This window comes from Schistocerca americana, chromosome 6, assembly GCF_021461395.2.
Source record: "Schistocerca americana isolate TAMUIC-IGC-003095 chromosome 6, iqSchAmer2.1, whole genome shotgun sequence".
Lineage (NCBI taxonomy): Eukaryota > Metazoa > Arthropoda > Insecta > Orthoptera > Acrididae > Schistocerca > Schistocerca americana.
The window spans coordinates 196,675,350-196,699,070 of NC_060124.1; the positions used below are offsets into that span (position 1 = coordinate 196,675,350).

General features: G+C 39.9%; 1 protein-coding gene across 1 annotated transcript in view; it reads left to right on the forward strand.

Annotated features, from left to right (window-relative positions):
* Positions 1-23,721, forward strand: part of LOC124619432 (vacuolar protein sorting-associated protein 51 homolog) — a 120,711-nt gene that overhangs the window by 16,990 nt on the left and 80,000 nt on the right. The window contains exons 2-5 of the mRNA XM_047145808.1: positions 4,925-5,059; positions 5,138-5,239; positions 18,266-18,385; positions 22,433-22,573. Of these exons, the coding sequence (XP_047001764.1) occupies positions 4,925-5,059; positions 5,138-5,239; positions 18,266-18,385; positions 22,433-22,573 (498 nt within the window). The remainder of the gene's footprint in view (positions 1-4,924; positions 5,060-5,137; positions 5,240-18,265; positions 18,386-22,432; positions 22,574-23,721) is intronic.

Consider the following 23,721-nt stretch of genomic DNA (forward strand, 5'->3'; position numbering starts at 1 on the left):
GGGACACAAAGAATTCAGTTCTGTACATGGAGTGGTGTTCTGAATTGCTTTAACTTATTGTTTGATAGAAAACTCAAAGCTTATACATTCATATAGGCCATTGATGCTTCTGTTACAGCAAAGAAAGGAAGGGTTCTGTTTACTTGCTTGTATGTTAATTCCAGAACTACCTGGTGTAGTATTAAAATTTCTAAATGAGTGTAAGTCCACAGCTTAGCTGCTACTGATTTTAAGGATGGAGACCCAGCAGGTTGAGTAATAATTGTGATCGAGGGCCTGATATCAATGAGAAATAAAATGGTAATACCATGAACCACTGCTGACAGTGTAAGGTGGTGTGGTGCTACCCTGGACTCTGTGATGTTTTTTGTTTGCATCAGCACACTCAACTGCCGACAGTACTGACATACCTCTGCTCTGTATGACTGGCAGTGACACTGTAGACAGACATAGATCATTATAGTGTAGGCAACTATGTCTAACGTGTATAGAAAAAACAGTCAGGACAACTGGGCAGTCTGCAAAAGTTTTACCAGAGCTGTAGGGAAAATTATTGTGGAGCTGGATTTGATTCCCATCCTGTTAAGTGGGAGCCACTCCAATGCAAATTCACCACCAGATTGATCAGGGTGCTCTGAATTTGCTGATCAAAGTGATAGTTCTGATATTTCACAATCTGTGGTAATAGTAACCTGAGCTGCTGGAGATATCTCGAGTGCCCTGGCAGTACACAAAACTTCAGCTAAAAAAGAAGCTTACTGCTGTAACACTTGAGCATGCGTTTGACTGGCCAGTGCTAATCAGATCACTACGTCGTGCATCAATCATTCTGCATGTGATAGCCTACAAAAAACATGTAAACTTGCATTTTCTACACAGGCCTTGCCAGTCTGTGATTCATGATACATAACTATCTGATGTTGTCTTATGATGTAGAGAGAACTCTGAATGGGCAGCTTCCATATCCATTTTTGTAGCAAAATGTTCACTTAAAAGTAAGTGAATAGTGGGGAGGGGCAGCAGCGAAGTGTCATATAAAGAAGCCAGTTTTTGCACAAGATTATAGATCACTGGATTTGTAGACAACAGAAGGACTCACTACCCCTAAAGGCATTTACAGTCACTTGCCTGGAAATAGAATGCTAAACACTTTAGATACAATTCTTAATATTCTTGAGCTTCACTGAACAGCCAGAAAACCAGGATCACTGGAACAGTGTAGACATGGTTCAAATGGCTCTGAGCACTATGCGACTTAACTTCTGAGGTCATCAGTCACCTAGAGCTTAGAACTAATTAAACTTAACTAACCTAAGGACATCACACACATCCATGCCCGAGGCAGGATTCGAACCTGCGACCGGAGCGGTAGCTCTGTTCCAGACTGCAGCGCCTAGAACCGCACGGCCACTTCGACCGGCCAGTGTAGACATGCTGGATCCATCAGCATCTGTACAAGCATTTCCACATGCTCATTTGTACTCGAGCTGTTGTTTCCAAAAGTTGAAGAACTGCCAATCCATCATGGATGAAGAACTCAGCAAAACAGCCTGACAAATCCTATTCTGACATGGGGTAGTTCCAAAAATCCTCATTGTGACTGTTCTAAGTCTACTTGTTCACAAACACAGACTTTATTAAGCCTATTTACATACTATTAAATCAAAGAAGGTAACAGTTCCTGACTCTTCTGAAAATACAAAAAACAAAAGATTTCTAGACAAGGATGCTCATAATCAATACAGTACTCTGAATGTTCATTGAATAACTCACCTGTCCATGCTGGATAACATTGTGTGAGGGGTACTCAAAAAAACTATAATTATTTTTTAAAAGCTATATATTTTCAAATTGTGTACAAAACAACCTTATCCCCTTCTAAATACTCTCTATTACAAGTAATACGTTTTTCCCACTGGTGCTTCCACTTGAAACAATTTTTTTTTTAGTCATCTTTAGAAATGGCTGACATATCCTCCCCCATTTTTTTCTTGACTTCCTCAATGTTGTCAAATCAGTGTTCTTTCATGCCTCTTTTCATGTGGGAAATAAGAAAAAGTCACACAGAGCCAGGTCAGATGAGTAAGGTGTATGGGGCAGAGGAACCATGCTGTTTTTAGCCAAAAGCTGTCTAACAGAATTGTCTTTGTGTGCAGGTGCATTTTCATGGTGGAAGAACCAGTCTCAAATCTGCTGCAAATTGGGTCCTTTTTGATGAACACTGTTGCGCAGTCTTCTTATAGCTTCCAAATAAAAGGTTTGATTGATGGTCTGACATGGGGAACAAACTCTGAATGAACTACACCCTTGGCATAAAAAAAATAAAATAAAAAAAATAAAAAATAAAATCAGCATTGTTTTGATGTTTGGTTTGACTTGACAGCATTTTTGTGGGTGGGGTGATGATGATGTCTTCCATTGGCTTGACTGTTGCTTTGTTTCTGGGTTACAGCCATAGCACCATGACTCATCGGCAGTAATGATCTTTGACTGAAAATCTGGATCAGTTTCAAGCCTTTGTTTCAATGCACAACATGTTTCAACTTAATGTTCCTTGTGACTGTCATCAGAACCTGAGGAGCAAACTTGGCAGTAACCTGTTTCAATCCCAAATATTCCATTAAAATTCGCTGAACTGAGGCCTAAGGTAACCCTCTAATCTCTGACAGTTGCTCAATTGTCTGTCGACAGTCTGTGAGCACAAGCTCTCAAATTTTTTCAATGTTTTCATCGATTCGGGCAGTTGATGAACATCCAGAACAAGGTTTGTCATCAGTTGACATGTCGCCACATTTAAATCAAGCAAACCAATCGTACACTTGAGTTTTTGTCATAGTATCATCTTGGTTAGCTGTTTCCAATATTAAAACAGTTTCAGCAGCATTTTTATGAAGTAGAAAACAAAATTTCACAGCTGGCTGTTCACTTAAATAATGAAACAAGAACAAAACAGCACTAGCAAAAACAATCACTGCAGATGAACAGAACAAGGCAGCTCAACAGCACAGGCAGCATTGAACTGGCAATGAGTTGCGCTATACAAGCCTAGCGATGGGAATGCATACTACACAAGCACCGCCCATGGCAATGTTATTCTCTCTCTCTCTTTTTTATTTTTTTATTTTTTTATTTATTTTTATTTTTTATTATTATTACACTCTCATTTATAGGTTTAACTACGAAGCACTCAAATATGAACCATGCTCACAGTGTACCCATATGCGATTGGTTTGTTTACAGAAAATATAACTTTCAATTGAATGTTTAGCGAAGGCTGTCCCACATTAGGCAGACAAGCAAGTCTGTCTGCAAGCTAAACGCCAATCGAAGGTAACAACAAAGTACAAATCACCATTAGCACCATTTAGCACAAGGTCATTTTCAATAGGCATACTAGGGACTTTAGCTGGTTGTGATAAGCGAGGCTGAGGGGGTCGATGACAGCCTTTAAATTTGCACATGTATTTTCCCATATGACCTGGCATGGGAGGATATATTCCTCTATTCCACACCTAGTGACCTCATCAGACATATGCACAATTGTATTGATTGATTAATCAGTACGCCAAGTGAGATTACAAGGCAGTCATTTAAGTACGTGTGAGAAGGCACGTTCATGTGTAGCCTATATTTTCCTGACCATTCCATGTGAAAGTTTCCTTCTTGATTGAACCCACTGGCTACACTTTACTGTTTCCAGAATGCGTTTTCACTCTGCACCAGAGTGTGTACTGATATGAATCTTCCTGGAAACTCAAAACTATGTGCTGGACCAAGACACAAACTCGGGACCTTCGCCTTTTGCTACAAGTTCTCTTCCAACAGATCTACCCAAGCTGGACTGACAACTCATCCTCGTAGCTTTACTTCCACCAGTACCTCATTTCCTACCTTCCAAACTTCACAGAAGTTCTCCTGTAAAACTTGCAAGAGTAGCACTTCTGGAAGAAAAGATATTGCAGAGACATGGCTTAGCCACAGGCTGGGGGATTGTTTCCAGAATGAGTATTTGTTTCTGCAATAGAGCGTGTACTGATATGTAACTTCTTGGCAGATTAAAACCGTGTGCCAGACCAATCCTTGAACTTGGGACCTTTACCTTTTGTGAGCAATTACTCTACCGACTGAGCTACCCAGGCATGATTCACCTTCTCAAAGCTTTACTTCTGCCAGTACCATATCTTCTGCTTGCCAAACTTCACAGAAGTTCTCCTGTGAAACCTGGAGGAGTAGAATTCCTGGAAGAAAGATATTGTGGAGAGATGGCTTAGCCACAGGCTAAGGGATTGCTTTCAGAATTAATTTTTACTCTGCAGAAGAGTTTGCACTAATATGAAACTACCTGGAAAATTGAAACTGTGTGGTGGACCAACACTTGAACTTGAGACCTTTACCTTTCATGGGAAAGTACTCTACTGACCAACTCATGTCTCATCCTCACAGCTTTACTTCCAACAGTATCTCATGCCCTACCTTTAGAACTTCACAGAAGTTCTCCTGTAAAACTCTCAGGAAGGGTAGCTCAGTCATTAGAGCACTCACACACAAAAGGCAAAGGTCCTGAGTTCGAATTTCAGTCCAGCACACAGTTTTAATCTTCCAGGAAGTTTCACTTTACTGTTTGTTCATATTAGGACAGTGTGTGTTCTGTGTATGACTGTTTTCTTATATAAATATTGATAAGTGTGTAAACATATGTTTCTGTGCCCAAGGCCAACTACCAATAAATAAATAAATAAATAAATAAAATAAAAAAAATAAAAAAATTATGGATATGTGACTATATGACTATGTCATCATGTGATATTGACCAAGGTTTACCAACTGTTGCATGTGGTCGTTATCTGAATGATGATATTGGTGCATATTTTATAAAAACTTCCCAATAAGCAGCTCTATAACTTATTTGCAACAATGATTTCAGGAATGCACGCTAAAACAAATAATGGACCAGGAAATTGAAATTGTTCAAGATACACAAGTCCTACATTCTGATATGCAAACTCTTGTTTATGAAAACTACAACAAGTTTATATCTGCTACAGATACTATTAAAAAGGTAAGTGTACTTCAGTATTTCATACTCCTCATTAAATTATTAATAATAACCATTAATAATTACCATTATTTATTTCAGATGAAAACTGATTTCAAAAAAATGGAAGATGAAATGGATCTTCTTTCTACCAACATGGAATCTATAACATCATTCTCAGAGCAAATATCATGTACACTGCAGGTATATACATGTTTGTAATAATAACTAAAGGTGTGTTTTATTTTGCGTGTTTTCAGAGTTGAGCAAAAGGGAGAATTTCCATCTTTATTTTGTATTGCTTTGCACCATGTTACTCAAACCCATATATGCTTCCCAAATATTTGCACTAAATCTTCTTAGTAATCTCTGTAACTGCTTAATGAAGTTTATACACTTTAGGTGGAAGGGAGAGGAGGAGGTGCACTATAACAACTGCTAACTTGTTTGTTTCCAAGCCTGATACTGAAGTACAGCAGCGAAAGACTTTTACAGTTCACGACTCATGGAGGTCTCTAGCATGGGATTTTTTTTCCAATTATTGTGTGCATAACTACCTGCTCTTTCCATATAGTACATTTACAGTAATGTGTACTAACTTGAACAATGGAAAATCCAAGACAGTATTGTGAAAAGGATAGTTGCTACTCACCATATTGCAGAGATGCTGAGTCGCAGATAGGGACAACAAAAAGCCGGTAAAACAAGTAAGCTTGGGGTCAAAAAGGCCTTCATCAGAATTTGACTACACACACACACACACACACACACACACACACACACACACACACATGATCACAGTCTCTGGCTGGCCAGAGACTGTGGTCGTGTGTGTGTGTGTGTGTGTGTGTGTGTGTGTGTGTGTTTTATCTAATTCCAATTAAGGTCTTATTGGCCTTAAGCTTACTTGTTTGACAGACTTTTTGTTGTCCCTATCTGTGACTCACCATTTCCGCTATATGGTATCAACTATCCTTTTCATAATATTGTGATATTAATCTGTATACATCCAGACATATGTTACCTTTCTGCCATTTTCCAGATGATCATCTGTTATGCTCAGCACAGCTGTAGAAATACCTTTAGATTTTTCAGTTTCATACTGTGATACAATTATTGTCATAAGGTTACATGGATGTCCTTTGATCACAGAGCGGAAAATCTACTCGATCATATAGTGCTTAGAAAAAAATTTAGAGGGTTGTTGATAGATTGTGGTTAGGATTAAATATGGAGCTGATGTTGGCAGTGATCATCACTTCTTATTGCAAATTTTAGACTGAAAATTGTGGCTACAAATAGGAAGTTCGAATGATGGAACAAAAAATACTATGTGGGTAAACTTAGAATAACAGCAAGATGAGAAGAATTCTTCACTGAGCTAAGAAACTGCTGTGCGGCACTGCAAGAAGCACAGGAAAATGATCAAAGTAATATTGATACTACATTGACTGAGGTAAAGGGCATGTATTGCAATGTTAGTGAACAGATCCTTGGCTTTAAAAACTGTTTGAAGAAAGATTAGATGTCTGAGAGTACATGTAGAGAGGAGATTAAGGAAACATTAAATATGAGTAAAACAAGGCAACAGAAAACTCTAATAATTTGTAAGCATGCTGCTACTGACTGTAATATAGAGGAGTATGAGGAATGATGAAAGAGGATGGATAAACAAGTGCTGAGACCAGAGACAGCTGCAGCAAGAGCGGAAGCTAAAGAACTGTACAGCATCACTAGAATGTTGTCAACAAAAGTTTTCAACAAAATGGACCATTGAAGAGTAAGGAGGATCAATTGTTGATGACAGAAGGAGACCAAATTAGAAGATGGAGTGAACATTTTTCTGAAGCCCTGAACTGATAGCAATCTGAAGAGGTGGCGAGACAATGGAATGTGGCAAATGCCAATGAGAGAATCAATTCAAATATACCAATTAAGGCTTAATGCAAAATAACCCTCAAACAAATGAGGAACAGGAAGGCTCCCGGAATGGGCAGTATTGCACTTGAGGTGCTTAAAGCAGACATTGACACCACCATGAATCTACCTTATCCATTGTTTAAGAGGATATGAACATAGGAGAAACTACCAAAAAATTGCAAAGAGGGGCTGATTATTAAATTGTGAATACTATCAACTGTAATAACAGCTGAGGCTTCACCCTCCTATCTCTACCAAGTAAAGTACTATGTAGATTGTTGCTAAATCTTATTAAAGACTTTGTAGAGGCACAGCTACGAAAAGAGCAAGCTGGATTGAGAGAACACCGAAGCTGTGTCACACTTGTCAGCACTCCATGTACGATACTTGAGCAGAGTGCAGACTGGCAGAACACGCTCTAACTTACATTCATTGATTTCAAGAGGGCATTTGATTCTCTTAATAGGGGATTTGGGTGGCATACCTTGGAAGAATGTGGATCACAAAGGTTATAAATATTGTTAAAGCAGTGTGTGAGGAGTATTGATGTAGGGTACTGCACAACAGGAAATTTACTGAACCTATCCAAACAACTGTAGGGGGGAGGCAGAGATGTATTCTGTTACCTACATTGTTTTTGTTGGTGCTGGTCAACGTAATGAAGAGTTTTTGGTGCTTGGAGAACAGGTATTCAATGGGTGATGCAAGACAGGCTTGAACATTTTGATTTTGCTGATGATAACCATCTGCTCTCACAAAAATATTGTGACATGGGAGTAAAGCTGGCAAGACTACAAGAGGAAGCTGAAATTGGAGGACTAAAAGTAAATGTTTAGAAAACTAAGAAAATCAGAATTTTACCCGAAAAACAGGAAAAACTTAACAGTGTATGGAGAGGAATTGAAACACATAGACTCCTTTGTGTATCTTGGAAGTACCATCTAGAAATGTGGAGGGACAGAGGAGGATGCAATGAAATGGATACGTAAGGCAAATGGAGCCTTTGTCCAACTATACCCTCTCTAGCATAATAAGAACATCTCAAGATCAAAGAAGCTGCAACTGTTCAATACCAACATAAAAGTCAAGTCCTCCTGCATAACTGCAAAACATAAAAGGTAACGAACATGATTGTAAATCTACTGCAAGTCTTCATTAGACAGTATCCTTGGCAGCTTATAAGTATGATGTGACCAGATGTAATATCAAATGACAAATTGTGGGAGATAACAAACTAATGACCAATCTGTAAGCACTTGGAAATGGAGGTGGATTTGTCACACAATACACAAATGACATGGAGTTGTTGAAAAGGCGACAATGGATTGCAATCTACAAGGAACATGCAGTCGTGGCTACCCAAGAAAGACCCGGAAAAGAATGGCACAGTAAGGAGCTCTCAAAGCTGGTAAAGTAGGAGTGAAGTGCAATATTTGACTGTCAGTAGAACCAGATGGAAGGTGTTTATTGCTGTCTTATGATACATCAGGAAATAACACTAAGAGGACTGATATGAGAAGCTTATCTATCTTACTTGACAAGCTTCTTATGTTGTGATGCAAATGTCCAAATGTATTATGATTGTTATCCTTTGTGCTGTCAAAAGTTGATGCATTTTGTTTCTCCAGTGATTGTTGCATGTGTGATTTTAGTCATTTGGCACCTCTGTATTTCAGAAAGAGTTGCCACAAAAAGGCCTCATGAAAATATTAGGTTTGGATTACAGTGCTGTTTTCACTTAATGCTTTCAGTCATCTACATGTTCATCTACATACTCCTCAAGTCACTGTATGGTGCACAGCAAATGGTATGTTGTACCACTAGTAGTTATTCCCTTTCCTGTCCTACTCACAAATGGACTGAGGGATGAACGACTATCTTACAGCTCCATGTGATCCCAAATTTTTCTTGCCTTGCCTTCCCGGTCTTTAAGCAAAGTGTGTGTTGGTGTCAGTGGAATTGTAGTGCAGTCAATTGCAAATGCCAGTTCACTAAATTTTCTCAATGGTGCTTCACAGAAAGAAATTCATCTTCCCTCTAGGGATTCCTGTTTGAGTTCATGAAGTCTATCTTGATTGAATCTACTGGTAACAAATCTAGTAGCAAGGCTCTGAATCACTTCTATGTATGGCAGGGATCCCCCAGCAGTTCTGAAGAAAGGGCTGTAGCAGTGTTCTGTAAACAGACTTCTGTATAGATAAACTACATTTTCCTAGAACTCTCCCAATAAACCAAAGTTGACCATTTGCCTTCCCTACAATGACCTTACCTGCTCATTCTGTTTCATACCGCTTTAGAGCATTATGCATAGGTACTGGGTGGTTATAATTAAAGTAATGGTGTGCCGAGTGCTACTCTGCAGGCTATAGGCTTATATGTTACAGGACACTGAAACATCATAGGTATGTTCAGTAACTGGTACACTCATGAAGTATGCTGAAAAAAAATAATAGTTCCACTTTCTGCCACCAGGTAAAAATATGGCACAGTAACTAGTCAGAATGTGGTGCGGGTGCAGAAAAAGAGAAGAAATAATCAAACACATTATGACAGTGATTCTAGCATGTTTACTGGGATATGATCATGAGTTCCAATGTGTTACATATGGTCTCTCAACACACCAACATGCTGCATCCATATCACGGCATGGTCAACAATTATTGTCAGATATCCAGTTTAATCAGAGTGATATGTCGTTGTATGCTTCAGATCAGGAAGAGCCTGGATGCATCCCTGGTAGACATGATCTTTCACATATCCCCACAACCAGATGTCACATGGATTTAGGTGGGGGGATCTGGAAGGCAACACATCTTGAGATTACCAAGAGATGATGTGATCATTATTGTAGGTTTCTTGAAACAGATATTTCACCTAGTAAGCAAAATGTGGTGTTGCCCCATCTTGCTTGAAAGTAGTGGTGTGGACACGGTTGCATTCTTGCAAAGCTGGAATCATGTGTTGCACAAGGAGGTCCTTATAACTTGCAGATGTCACTGTACACATAACAGGCCTGCAAGGTGTCATCTCCTCAAAGAAGAATGGACTGAGAATGAAGGAGCTTGTGAAATCGTACTGCACAGTCACAAATGCTGAGTGCAGTGGGTGCTTCTGCATTACATGTGATGGAGTAGAATCCCATAAACGACAGTTCTGTATATTCATGGCACTGTGCAGAGTAAAATGTACCTCATCCATCCAAAGAATATTCCTCGGCCATGTGTCATCATTTCCATTCGTGCCAAAAAATGAAGGGCAAAGCCACAGCATTGTAGCTCCATTTGGTGCACATTCTGTAAGGATACCAGTGTGAAATGCACCACAAAAGTCCCATGACACAGGTCAGGCACAGGCTGCAGAATTCGAGACATGTGCTGCACAGTCGGCTATAGTTGCAGCAACTTCATCAGGAATTGCCAAGGGAATGGGTCGCCTCCCTCTCCCTGCTGCACCACCTAATTCACATGTTCCTTCAGATTCTTGATCACATTCTTTAGCACATTTATTGACACAGGGCCATTTTGCAGCTGTTTCTGTCAGCAATATTCCCACAATGCAGCACTGCTATTGCTACTGTTCTGATGGAACAATTTTACCAGCAGTACAGTGTCTTTCTTCTCACTACTCATTGTGTTTTGTATGGAAAACCTCAACCTTCTTAACCCTTTACACCAACTGTCACTTCTCAAAAGTAATCAGCACGCATTTATGAGCAACAAACAGCATACTGACGTCAAAACAGGAAACAGTTCACAGTCCGACTGCTTACGATGCCATATTTTCACATGGTGGCAGAAAGTGGAACTATTACTTTTTGCAGCATACTTCACAAATGCGACCATTAATGAACATACATTTGACGTTTCAGCCCACAGCGCAGCACTCGAAACTCTGTCAGTTTAATTATAACCACCCTGTATTTAATTGATGAGATTGCACATCACTAATATTGTGTTCAAACATTACAGGATTGTTTTTCTTACTCACCCACATTAACTTACATTTCTTTACATTTAGAGAAAGATACTATTCATCACAAAATAGATAGTCTGTCTAAGTCATCCTGTAACCTCGTACAATCACTCAGTGACAACATTTTCCCTTATGCTAGCAGTGTAATCAGCAAACAATCACAGATTGCTGCTCGCCCTACCTGCCGAATTTTTTATGTATATAGAGAACAAGAGCAGTCCTATCACACTTCGCTGGGGCACCACTGATGATACCCTTGTCTCTGAAGGGCACTCGCCATCAAGGAAAATGTACTGGATTCTATTACTTAATATGTCTTCGAGCCAGTCACACATCGCGCAACCTATTCTGTATACTTGGACCTTTGTTAACAATCTGTGGTGGGGTACTGTGTCAGACGCTTTCCATAAATCTAAGGATATGGAATCTGCCTTTTGCCCTTCATCCGTGGTTTGAAGGATACTGTGTGAGGAAAGGGCAAGATGAGTTTCGTACGAGAGATGCTTTGTAAATCCGTTCTGATTTGTGGACAGAAGTTTTCCTTTCTCAAGAAATTTTTTTTATACAAACGTAGAATATGCTCAAGAATTCTACAGCAAACTGATGTTAAGGATATTAGTATGTAATTTTATGGGTTCATTCTTTTACCTTTCTTATGTAAAGGAGTTGTGTGCTTTTTTCCAGTCACCCATGTATGATTACTCCACTGTTTTGTGTGACTCTTGGAGCTTTGCATTTACATATTTGACAGAATTCTTCTTCCGGGGTTTGTTATATCTCCCAGACAGTGACGGAATCTTCATATTAATTGGGAGGAACAGTCCTGACAAGGTGCCTAATGTTGCCCTCAATTGTGTAGCATTGGTTCCAGTCCAAACTGTTCTCAGTGCCCCCCAGTAATCATTACATTATCTTTTTTACCATGTTATCTTCTCAAAGATGGTAACTCACAGATGATGTGGATGTGTGACTGCTGTGTACGCACGCAGGAGGAGCTGGCCACTGTTCGCGAACAGCTGAGCGTGTTGATGGCCGCAGTCAGCCGTCTTCAGGCTGCTGTCGCGTAGTGTAGCAGCAGTGGGGAGTCTGGTGCGTCGCATGGTACACCCCAGGTGTTACATGCTTTACCCACTGTCCCTGCTGTTGAGTCATCTTCGCGGGTACCGGGCACAGTTGGGCCACCCTCTCCCCAAGGGGAGTGGCGGGTTCAGCGGCGTTCGCGGTGCATGAGGCGGAGGGTAAATGTGGAGGCTGGCCGTGTGGCATCGCCCGCTCTGCCTGTGAGTGGACATGTGGCTGCTCCTTCAACAAGGTCCGAGCAGGCACACGGGGGAGGGGTTTATTAGTTATTGGGTGCTCCAACGTTAGGCGGGTGATGGAGCCCCTTAGGGAAATAGTGGAAAGGTCGGGGAAGGAGGCCAGTGTTCACTCTGTCTGCCGGGGGTCTCATCCGAGATGTGGAGGAGGCCCTGCCGGCGGCGATAGAGAGCACTGGGTGCACCCGACTGCATATTGTTGCTCATGTCGGCACCAATGACTCCTGCCGTCTGGGTTCAGAGGTCATCCTCAGTCTGTACAGGCGGTTGGCGGAATTGGTGAAGGCGGAAAGCCTTGCTCGCGGGGTGGAATCAGAGCTAACTATTTGTAGCTCCTCTGGTTTGGAGCCGAGTGGAAGGCTTAAACCAGAGGCTCAGACGATTCTGCGGAGATCTGGGGTGCAAATTTCTCGACCTCCGCTATCGGGTGGAGAAATGTAGGGTCCCCCTGAATAGGTCAGGCGTGCACTACACGCTCGAAGTGGCTACAAGGATAGCGGAGTACGTGTGGAGTGCACATGGGGTTTTTTTAGGTTAGAGAATTCCCTCCCTAGGCACTACAAGACGCCTCCTGAGACGCGGCAAGGTAGGAGTAGGCAAAATACAACAGGGAATAACAATATTAATGTGCTAATAGTAAACTACAGGAGCGTCTATAGAAAGGTCCCAGAACTGCTCTCATTAATAAACGGTCACAACGCCCATATATTACTAGGGACAGAAAGTTGGCTGGAACCAGACGTAAACAGTAATGAAATCCTAAACTCAGATTGGAATGTATACCGCAGAGACAGGCTGGACAGTGAAGGGGGAGGCGTGTTTATAGCGATAAGAAGTGCAATAGTATCGAAGGAAATTGACGGAGATTCGAAATGTGAAATAATTTGGGTGAAAGTCATGGTTAAAGCAGGCTCAGACATGGTAATTGGATCTCTCTATAGACCCCCTGGTGCAGCAGCTCTTGTGGCTGAGCACCTGAATGATAATTTGGAAAATATTTCGAGTAGATTTCCCCACCATGTTATAGTTCTTGGTGGAGATTTTAATTTGCCAGATATAGACTGGGAGACTCAAACATTCATAACGGGTGGCAGGGACAAAGAATCCAGTGAAATTTTTTTAATTGCTTTATCTGAAAACTACCTTGAGCAGTTAAACAGAGAACTGACTCGTGGCGATAACATATTAGACCTTCTGGTGACAAGCAGACCCGAACTATTTGAAACAGTTAACGCAGAACAGGGAATCAGTGATCATAAAGCGGTTACGGCATCGATGATTTCAGCCGTAAATAGAAATATTAAAAAAGGTAGGAAGATTTTTCTGTTTAGCAAAAGTGACAAAAAGCAGATTACAGAGTACCTGACGGCTCAACACAAAAGTTTTGTCTCAAGTACAGATAGTGTTGAGGATCAGTGGACAAAGTTCAAAACAATCGCACAATATGCGTTAGATGAGTATGTGCCAAGCAAGATTGTAAGCGATGGAAAAGAGCCACTGTGGTACAACAACTGAGTTAGAAAACTGCTGCGGAAGCAAAGAGAACTCCACAGAAACATAAACATACCCAAAGCCTTGCAGACAAACAAAAATTACGCGAAGCGAAATGTAGTGTGAGGAGGGCTATGCGAGAGGCGTTCAATGAATTCGAAAGTAAAGTTCTATGTACTGACTTGGCAGAAAATCCTAAGAAATTTTGGTCTTATGTCAAAGCGGTAGGTGGATCAAAACAAAATGTCCAGACACACAGTGACCAAAATGGTACTGACACAGAGGATGACAGACTAAAGGCCGAAATACTAAATGTCTTTTTCCAAAGCTGTTTCACAGAGGAAGACTGCACTGTAGTTCCTTCTCTAGATTGTCGTACAGATGACTAGATGGTAGATATCGAAATAGACGACAGAGGGATAGAGAAACAATTAAAATCGCTCAAAAGAGGAAAGGCCGCTGGACCTGATGGGATACCAGTTCGATTTTACACAGAGTACGTGAAAGAACTTGCCCCCCTTGTGGCAGCGGTGTACCGCAGGTCTCTAGAAGAGCGTAGCATTCCAAAGGGTTGGAAAAGGGCACAGGTCATCCCCGTTTTCAAGAAGGGACGTCGAACGGATGTGCAGAACTATAGACCTATATCTCTAACGTCGATCAGTTGTAGAATTTTGGAACACGTATTATGTTCGAGAATAATGACTTTTCTGGAGACTAGAAATCTACTCTGTAGGAATCAGCATGGGTTTGAAAAAAGACGGTCGTGTGAAACCCAGCTCGCGCTATTTGTCCACGAGAATCAGAGGGCCATAGACACGGGTTCCCAGGTAGATGCCGTGTTTCTTGACTTCTGCAAGGCGTTCGATACAGTTCCCCACAGTCGTTTAATGAACAAAGTAAGAGCATATGGACTATCAGACCAATTGTGTGATTGGATTGAAGAGTTCCTAGATAACAGAATGCAGCATGTCATTCTCAATGGAGAGAAGTCATCTGAAGTAAGAGCGATTTCAGGTGTGCCGCAGGGGAGTGTCATAGGATCGTTGCTATTCACAATATACATAAATGACCTTGTGGATGACATCGGAAGTTCACTGCGGCTTTTTACAGATGATGCTGTGGTGTATCGAGAGGTTGTAACAATGGAAAATTGTACTGAAATGCAGGAGGATCTGCAGCGAATTGACACATGGTGCAGGGAATGGCAATTCAATCTCAATGTAGACAAGTGTAATGTGCTGTGAATACATAGAAAGGTAGATCCCTTATCATTTAGCTACAATATAGCAGGTCAGCAACTGGAAGCAGTTAATTCCATAAATTATCTGGGAGTACGCATTAGGAGTGATTTAAAATGGAATGATCATATAAAGTTGTCGTCGGTAAGGCAGATGCCAGACTGAGATTCATTGGAAGAATCCTAAGAAAATGCAATCCGAAAACAAAGGAAGTAGGTTACAGTATGCTTGTTCGCCCACTGCTTGAATACTGCTCAGCAGTGTGGGATCCGTACCAGATAGGGTCGATAGAAGAGATAGAGAAGATCCAACGGAGAGCAGCGCGCTTCGTTACAGGATCATTTAGCAATCGCGAAAGCGTTACGGAGATGATAGATAAACTCCAGTGGAAGACTCTGCAGGAGAGACGCTCAGTAGCTCGGTACGGGCTTTTGTTAAAGTTTTGGGAACATACCTTCACCGAAGAGTCAAGCAGTATATTGCTCCCTCCTACGTATATCTCGCGAAGAGATCATGAGGATAAAGTCAGAGAGATTAGAGCCCACACAGAAGCATACCGACAATCCTTCTTTCCACGAGCAATACGAGAGTGGAATAGAAGGGAGAACCGATAGAGGTACTCAGGGTACCCTCCGCCACACACCGTCAGGTGGCTTGCGGAGTATGGATGTAGATGTAGATGTAGATGATATTGCTTGTCTCTGGATTTCCCTTAAGAATACTGCTTACTTGGTAGGCACTATTGAGGGAGTTTTGTACTAGTTCAGGCAATTGTCCCCTGTGGTTACTCCTAGCAGGTGGACCTCTTGGTCTCTTTAACTCTCTGACGACTACTACTACTACTACTACTACTACTACTACTACTACTACTACTAACCTTAATATGCACTTTTCTTCCCGTTTTTTGAGAGTGTTCTTGAACCCCTTGGGTTGTCTGGACACTTATGTACACCATTTTTGAAAGAGTGAAGCTGTTGGAGACATCTAGATTAAAGTTGGAAGACTTGCAGCCTCACTTGAGCCTCTTGTTTAGTTAATAGGTTTGAGAACAGTTCAGTCATCATTCACACTGACATTTTTTACTTCTTTGCCTGTTTACACATTTGTCTATTTTGACAACATAGTGTTTTCTAGACAATTTGTTTAGTAATAGCCGATCAACAAAAAACTGTGGTGAAGAAAATTTTCCCTTTTTTATTTGATCGAAAATGACTTACTTATGACACTTGTATTATGGAAGAAAGATGTCTATATAATACATAAATCTTACTGAATTAACTAAATATTATGGTGCCAAATATTTTTCAACAAATAAGGTGTTTCCCATATGTGACTGAACTGGCATTATAGCAAAGATTAAGTGTAGGGTAAGCTGCATTTGGTACACAAGTTTAGAGTAACAAACTTTTTAATAAAATGAAGTAATGAAATTAGTTATTGTTTTTTCTGTAAATTGATTAAAAGCTCATGTATATTATTTATAAATCAGCACTTTATAAAATATTGACTATTGTTTACTATGAGGGGCGTTAAAAAAGAAACGAGCTGGAGGCATAATTACAGAAACCAGTACCTGTATGTTAGAAGTATTGACCCTGACTTTGAGACACTTGTCCCACTGTGACACAAGGCGGTGAATGGCTGTCTCATAAAATTCCTGGGGCTGCGATGTTTACCAGTTCTGCACGTACAGCTGGATGACGTCGTCCGAGGTGAATTGTTTACCCCTCAGATCCTTTTTAAGGGGACCAAAAATGACCTAATCACAGAGAAAGAGGTCCGGACTGTATGGAGGGTGGCCAAGAACCTCTCATTTGAATTTCTGCAGGAATGCCGTGACTGTGTTGGCCATATGAGGCTTTGCATTGTTGTGGAGCAGAATGACCCCATGGGTGAGATTGCCTGGTTGTTTTGATTTGATCACTTGGTGAAGGGTGGTCAAGGTTTGTGAGTAATGCTGGGAATCCACTGTTGTCCTGGGCTGCAGGAAGTGAATCAGAAGGGGGCCATTTTTGGTCCCCTTAAAAAGGCTCTGAGGGGCAAACAATTCACCTCAGTCGACGACGCCTAGCTGTACGTGCAGAACTGGTTAACATCACAGCCCCAGGAATTTTATGAGACAGCCATTCACTGCCTTGTGTCACAGTGGGACAAGTGTCTCAACAGCCAGGGTCAATACTTCTAACATAAAGGTACTGGTTTCTGTAATTATACCTCTGGCTTGTTTCTTTTCGAATGCCCATTATATAATACTACAGTGCCAATCTTTGTTGTCCATGGTACAACTAACTGCAGTGAACAGGTATATTGTAATACTATAGCTGGAGGTACACTAAAATTAAATTTCTAGTGACTTTTATTTGTACAGCAGCTTTTTAGCCACTAAAATAATCAAAGGTAGTGAATGGAATTTGCAAATCTCAGTGGTCCTTGCAGTAAGTGTATTGCCAACATCTTTGAAGCCTTATTCATTACAGGAATTTGCAGGCATATGGAGGTTCCAATACAGTGGTACACTCCTTGCTCTTTAATTTTATCGTACATGGCTGTCTGAATAGCAGACATCATTATCATTGTCATCATCATTGAACTGGAAGGAGAGGTCTTGTTCCTGGCCAGCATGATCATCAGAGCTCACTCATATGAATTTTCCTCTCTGGAAGTACGTAAAATCATTGGTGTATAAAACCCCATAGAAACTATGGAAGAACTTTTTTATAGGTTTCTAGTTACTTATCTCTTTGGACATTAACAACAGGGATATTTTAGAGAGTGTTCTAAAATTTTATTTGGTATGTAATACATGCATTGAGATGGGCGATCATCAGTTTGAACAGTTAGTTTAAGCTTAAATTATTGCTCTAAGCTGAAAATTATTTATGTCAATAGAAAACAGAAAATATGTTTCTAAGACATTATTTCCTTATCTCAAAGTACTCACTTCTTAATACTACACCATCTGTATAATTTTTGAAACTAAAGGTTTGAAGCAACCTGCAAGACCTGTTGAGGAAGGGTACTAACTATACAAGAAGGTAAGCTAGTTCCACATTTCACAAGTACAGCCAAAACTTAAAAAGTAGGAATACGAAAAATGAGTTGTTGCTAGATTAATGTTGCATCCTTTTGCATTGCAAACTGTCATTAGTTTGAATTTTATTACCTTTATAACTTATAATAACTATTACATTTATCACAAAATGGTCTAAACATTGATTTAAATCAGTCTAAACCATACTATCTTCACCAGCATTTTGCATCTTCATGCTAATTTCATATTCTTAATGTTGCAGGAGACCAGGCAACAGATTACTGAACTTTCCGGGGTGCATTCATTATTAAAAAGGCTTCAGTTTCTGTTTAAACTACCTTCTCAATTGAAAGCACATATAGAGGATGAAAATTATTCACAAGTAAGTTTCAGTGACACATTTGAAATTTATTTTGATATATACAACATTTTTATAAGTGTTAGGAACCAATGAAACAACATGCTGACTTAAACAGATAATTTAATGTAGATTTTTAGTATTGCCATTGTTGTTACTATTTATTTGAAATATTATTCTTTCAACACTTTTAAAGTTTCTGCAATAGCGTGACCAACGAATATGTATAGTGAGTTAACTGGGACTGAACAGGTCGCCGCTACCTTGCATGAGAGCTCACACTGTAACTGTGGGTGATGCTGCTATTGAGAGGTGGAAATACTCAGTGTGCAGTCCACATTTTAACAGGGAGCTGAAAGACTGATTAGCAGGTTTATTAGCTGAGGAAATATGCGAAGCCGTGGTCATATGTAATAAAATTCCTTTGGTTACTGGTGTCATTGGGTGCCTTTTTAAGATTAACCTGTTCATGCAGTCAAAGAGTATTGATAGAAATTAAAGTCACTGAAGTTCTGAACAATAGGAAGGAGGGCAAATTGGAGCATACAGTTAATATAATTCACCAAAAAATTAGAGGCTTAAGAAAACTACTGCTTAAGCAAAGAAGGAAATCAAAAACTTGTTGATGTATTGTGCTTTTCTGAACACCAGATTAACTTGTGGATAGAAATGCTGTATGTTGAGGTTATAAACTAACAGCTTTCTACTGCAGAACCAAATTTCAAGAAATTATATATGTGAAAAGTTGTACAATATTGATGAGTGATGTCGTAGTTTTGTGTATAGTACTAACTAGGTTTTTACCTGCAGCTTCGCCCACATACGCATGTTCTACATATATATTGTAACAAAAATAATCAATTATTGATAATATAATGTAAATGGACAGATAAAAAAATCCACTCACCAGGCAGGGGCAGGGGAACACACACACAAAAGGATTTAACTTTTACATACTTATGGAGCCAGTGGCTCCTCCTTCTCATGGAAGAGTTGAAGGGGAAGGAAGAGGGGTGAAGGAAAAGGACTGGAGAGGTTTAGAGAAGGGGATACAATTTAGATAAGTTACCCGGAACCCCGGGTCAGGGTAGACTTACCGGCCGGGATGAGATTTTCCTTCTCATTTTTCAGAAAAGCTCTTCATCCACTATTTTACACCCTTGGGGACAGAATTATGAAAAATCTCTCCTTAAATGACATCTACAGTATAAGATCCACACCTCCAACTTTCAAGTTTCTTTTCTTAACGGTTTGGGCTGGGCAGTGATGAGTGAGTCAGTCAGGACATTGGCTTTTATATGTAGAGATACAAAGATACATAAGCTCTGAACTTTTATCCCAGTTACCTATGGGTTGCTGCACATTCAGTGACCATACATTGAGCTGCTAACTTTTGTTCCATATAGACTGATTGTTCAGATTAAACCTTATTCATTGTAACACTGTCACATGCAAGCTTGCCCTCTTAAAGTTTTATTTTCTGCAAGTTATATTTTGATTTTCTTCTTCTACCCGCATTGGCACAGGGTCGGCATGATTATGAACAGATTTGGTATGATTAATTTAAGGGGTGGCCAGTTACCCTTCCTATTGCCACCCCATTGCCCCACAAGACAGATTATATGTACCTCAACTGTCTGTGTGCGTGTTATTCATGTGAAAGTGAGGGAAAATTTTTCTAAATGTTTGTGAATCTGATGACTGAGTTGGGACTTTGGTACTGGCCTGCACAATTTGAAAATAACAGAAGTTTTTTTAGGAAGAAACAAAATTGGCTTCCACTTTTCATAACTTAAATGTAATTGTATATAAGCAAATTATACTGCCACAAAAATATATGATGATATTGTTGTGAATTATAGGTACTGTTAGATAGTGATGACAATTTAAGCTAAACTAAATTAGAAACCAGAATGGTACAGACTGGTTGGAGATTAAGGAGATGGGCCTTCAATAATTTAAAACAAACAAAGATTGTTTAGATATATCAACAAAAATAAGCATTGTTTGAAAAAATAAGTACATGGATTGATAACAAATCTACTCACCAAGTGGCAGCAGGAGAATGCACATTTAAACGGTATTACAGTGTGCTAGCTTTCAGAGCTAGTTTCTCCATCTGGTAGTAGAATTGAAGGGGAAGGAAGAGGGGTGAAGGAAAAGGACTGGCAAGCTTTAAGAAAAGGGATAGAGTTTTGAAAAGTCACCCGGAACTTACCAGATGGTAAGTCTCACCTGACTCGTGGTTCTGGCCAACTTTTCTGAACTCTACCCTCTTTCCTGAATCTCAGCAGCCCTTTTCCTGCACCCCTCTTCCTTCCCGTTTTCCTGCTGTTGCTTGTTGAGTAGGTTTTTTTATCTATCAAAAGGTTGTTGAGAGTTTCAGAGGAACCATTGCAAAAAGATTGACTGAAATAAATGTGAGAAATATGAGAGAATGTGAATGGGAGAGATCAAATAAAGAAGGGCAGCAGATGATAATTCATTTGTGTATTTGAAGTCCAGTAGAAATCTTCGGATAACATGAGTGATAAATGGGAAAGCAGGAATGGTTAGAGGAGAAATATAAAGTTGTGGAAGCATGCATGTCTTAGGATAGGTGTATGTTGCTTATAGGCAAATTAAAGAACATTTGGGATGAATGGTGGGAGGAATATGTGACAAGTTGAACAGTGTGTCAGAGTAGGGCTTGAACTTGCTCACTTACATGCAGTTATACTAAAAAAGAAAAAAGTGTGTGGCATTACTGTGTTTTAATGAAGGTTTTGACTTATTATGTATAATTTGTGTGTGCTGTATACACATTTGACTGGTAATTGTCTTTCAGCAAGTAGCAATAGTCATTTCAGATTGACTGAACCCTTATAGCTTTTTTCAATCCTCTTCCCCCCTTTTTTTCTCTTCAGAGTAATGTCACCATCAATGGTGTTTCACCAGTGTGTGTCATGACCTGCTTCAGGGAAGAAGATAATATGTTATATTCCTTTTATGTGACAAGTTGAAACATTGTGTGAGACTAGGGCTTGAATCCAATCTTTCAGTGAGTAGCAACAGTTGTTTCTGATTGACAAAGTCTTATTGGTCTTTTCAGCCCCCCCCCCTCCCTCCCCCCTGCCCTTTCCTCTTCAGAATAACAAGTCATCATCAGTGTTTGTCTTGAGTAAACATTTTGATTTTACTCTTGTGTCAATCCAGTACAGTTTCATAAATGCTCTTGACTTCTGATGTCTTTCCTCCTCACTACTTATGCTGTGAAAATCTTTGTTTATCTTGCATTGTATGCTCTTTGACAGACCTATCAAGAATCAGGTTCCTATTAAATGGCTGAGACTAAGTTGACCCAACCAAAGCATAAGAGAGTAATGATCATAAACAAAAAATGTTACTTATGCATGAGTTAGATACACTAAAATTTGAGGAACAAGAGAGATTACAAAACACAGTGATTAAGGGAAAAGGAGGAATTTACATTCCATAATGCACCAGAGAAGATTTTAGCCACTCTTGAAACAAATTAATTTATAAAGATGTAGATGCATGTTGAAAACTACTGCAAATAATCATTTTTTGCTTTCAGCAATATCTTATACTCCAAGAGAAGACCATTATTTTGTCTTCTTTCTTTCTCCTGTCTCAGTTCTTATCGCTCTATAGGCATTTGAATTTTGATATGTATATTTGCTTCATGTTTTCCTCTTTCTTCCTCAATGTAATGCAGATCTAAATAATAAGAGGTGTGAAATTATTTCAGACTTTCTGCTTGCTAATTGTTTCTCAGTCATTGTATTTTGTGAGTGTGTTATTTGATGGTTAAAATGCAATAAAATGGCTCAGACCATTGCAGCTAATAGTGTAACCACTGGTAATACACTGTGTGTATAGATTTCAACAAAGAAAATTGAATGTTATGAAAGTTTCAATTAAGGTATCATTTTTCTATTTATTGGTGATTATATCCTTCAAGTAATGTGAATATACTACAAGATTTAGGATGAATTACTTATGTAACAATATGATTTGAAAAACAGATCTTTTATATGCAAATGGGTCCTTGCTTTTTTGTTACAACAGGCAGTACAAGATTACATCCATGCGCAGAGAGTCCTGCGCCAATATGGAGACATGGCTTCTTTCCATGGAATACAGAGTGACTGTGAAGTAATTGTGGAGGAACTTAAAACTCATTTAAGAGGGCAGTTTCGGAGTAAAGATGTATGTTTATTTGTTATGTAGATGCCACATGTAATATCATTAAAATGTGTGTGTGTGTGTGTGTGTGTGTGTGTGTGTGTGTGCGTGTGTGTGTGTGTGTGTGTGTGTGTGTGTGAGTGAGCGAGTGAGTGAGTGAGTGAGAGTGAATGAATAAGAGAGAGAGTCGTATATACCTTTTTCTATAAGGCATGAAATTATTATGAATCTTTTAATTTGCTCATGAACAACTGAATTAGAGGCAGCTACTGTGCTAGAGACAGGGTACACTTACTGCCGTGTATGAAATACACTATCTGATAACAGTATTCGGACACCCTATGTAATGTAGAATTGGCCACTAGTTATCATGAGAAGCAGATCAATTAGTATAAAAGGAGGTGGGGAGTATCCTTCAGGGATATTTCAAACCTTCTAAAGCTGCCAAAGTTGACTGTTGGTGATGTGATTGTGTAGTGTAAACATGAGAGAACAACCAAAACCAAACCAAGGCTAGGCACACCTCATGCACTGACTGAGATGTACAGTCGAGCACTGCATATGGAAGTATAAAAAGTGGCATGAAATCAGTGGGAGGAATCTCACACGAGTTCCAAAATGCTACCAGCAGTTCAGCTAGAACAGTGACTGTTCATAGGAAGTTGAAAAGAATGGGGTACAGTGGTCAAGCAGTTTCTCATAAGCCACACGTTTCTAGTCAGTGTTTAATGACACTTGAAGTAGTGTAAAAAGTGACTTAAATGAGTGATTTGGAGTAATGAATCATGCTATCCCTGTGGCAACTTGATGAAAGGATTTGGGTTTGGCAAGTGTCTGGAGAACATTACCTGCTGTCATGTATAGTGCCAACACATGGAGCAGGTGGTGTTATGGTTGTGCTTTTTGTGGTTTGGGGGGGGGGGGGGGGGTGTCTTCTTATTGCGCTTAAGAAAACACTGAATGCAGAAGGATATGAACACATTTTACAATATTGTGTACTGAGTACTCAGAGGAACATTTTGGAGACTATGGTTATTTGTATCAGCATGACAGGGGACCCTGTCATAAACCAATACCTGTGAGGGAATGGTTTGTGGACAATAACATTCCTGAAATGGACTGACCTCGCCAGAGTCCCAACCTGAACCCCGTAGTGCACCTTTGGGGTGAGT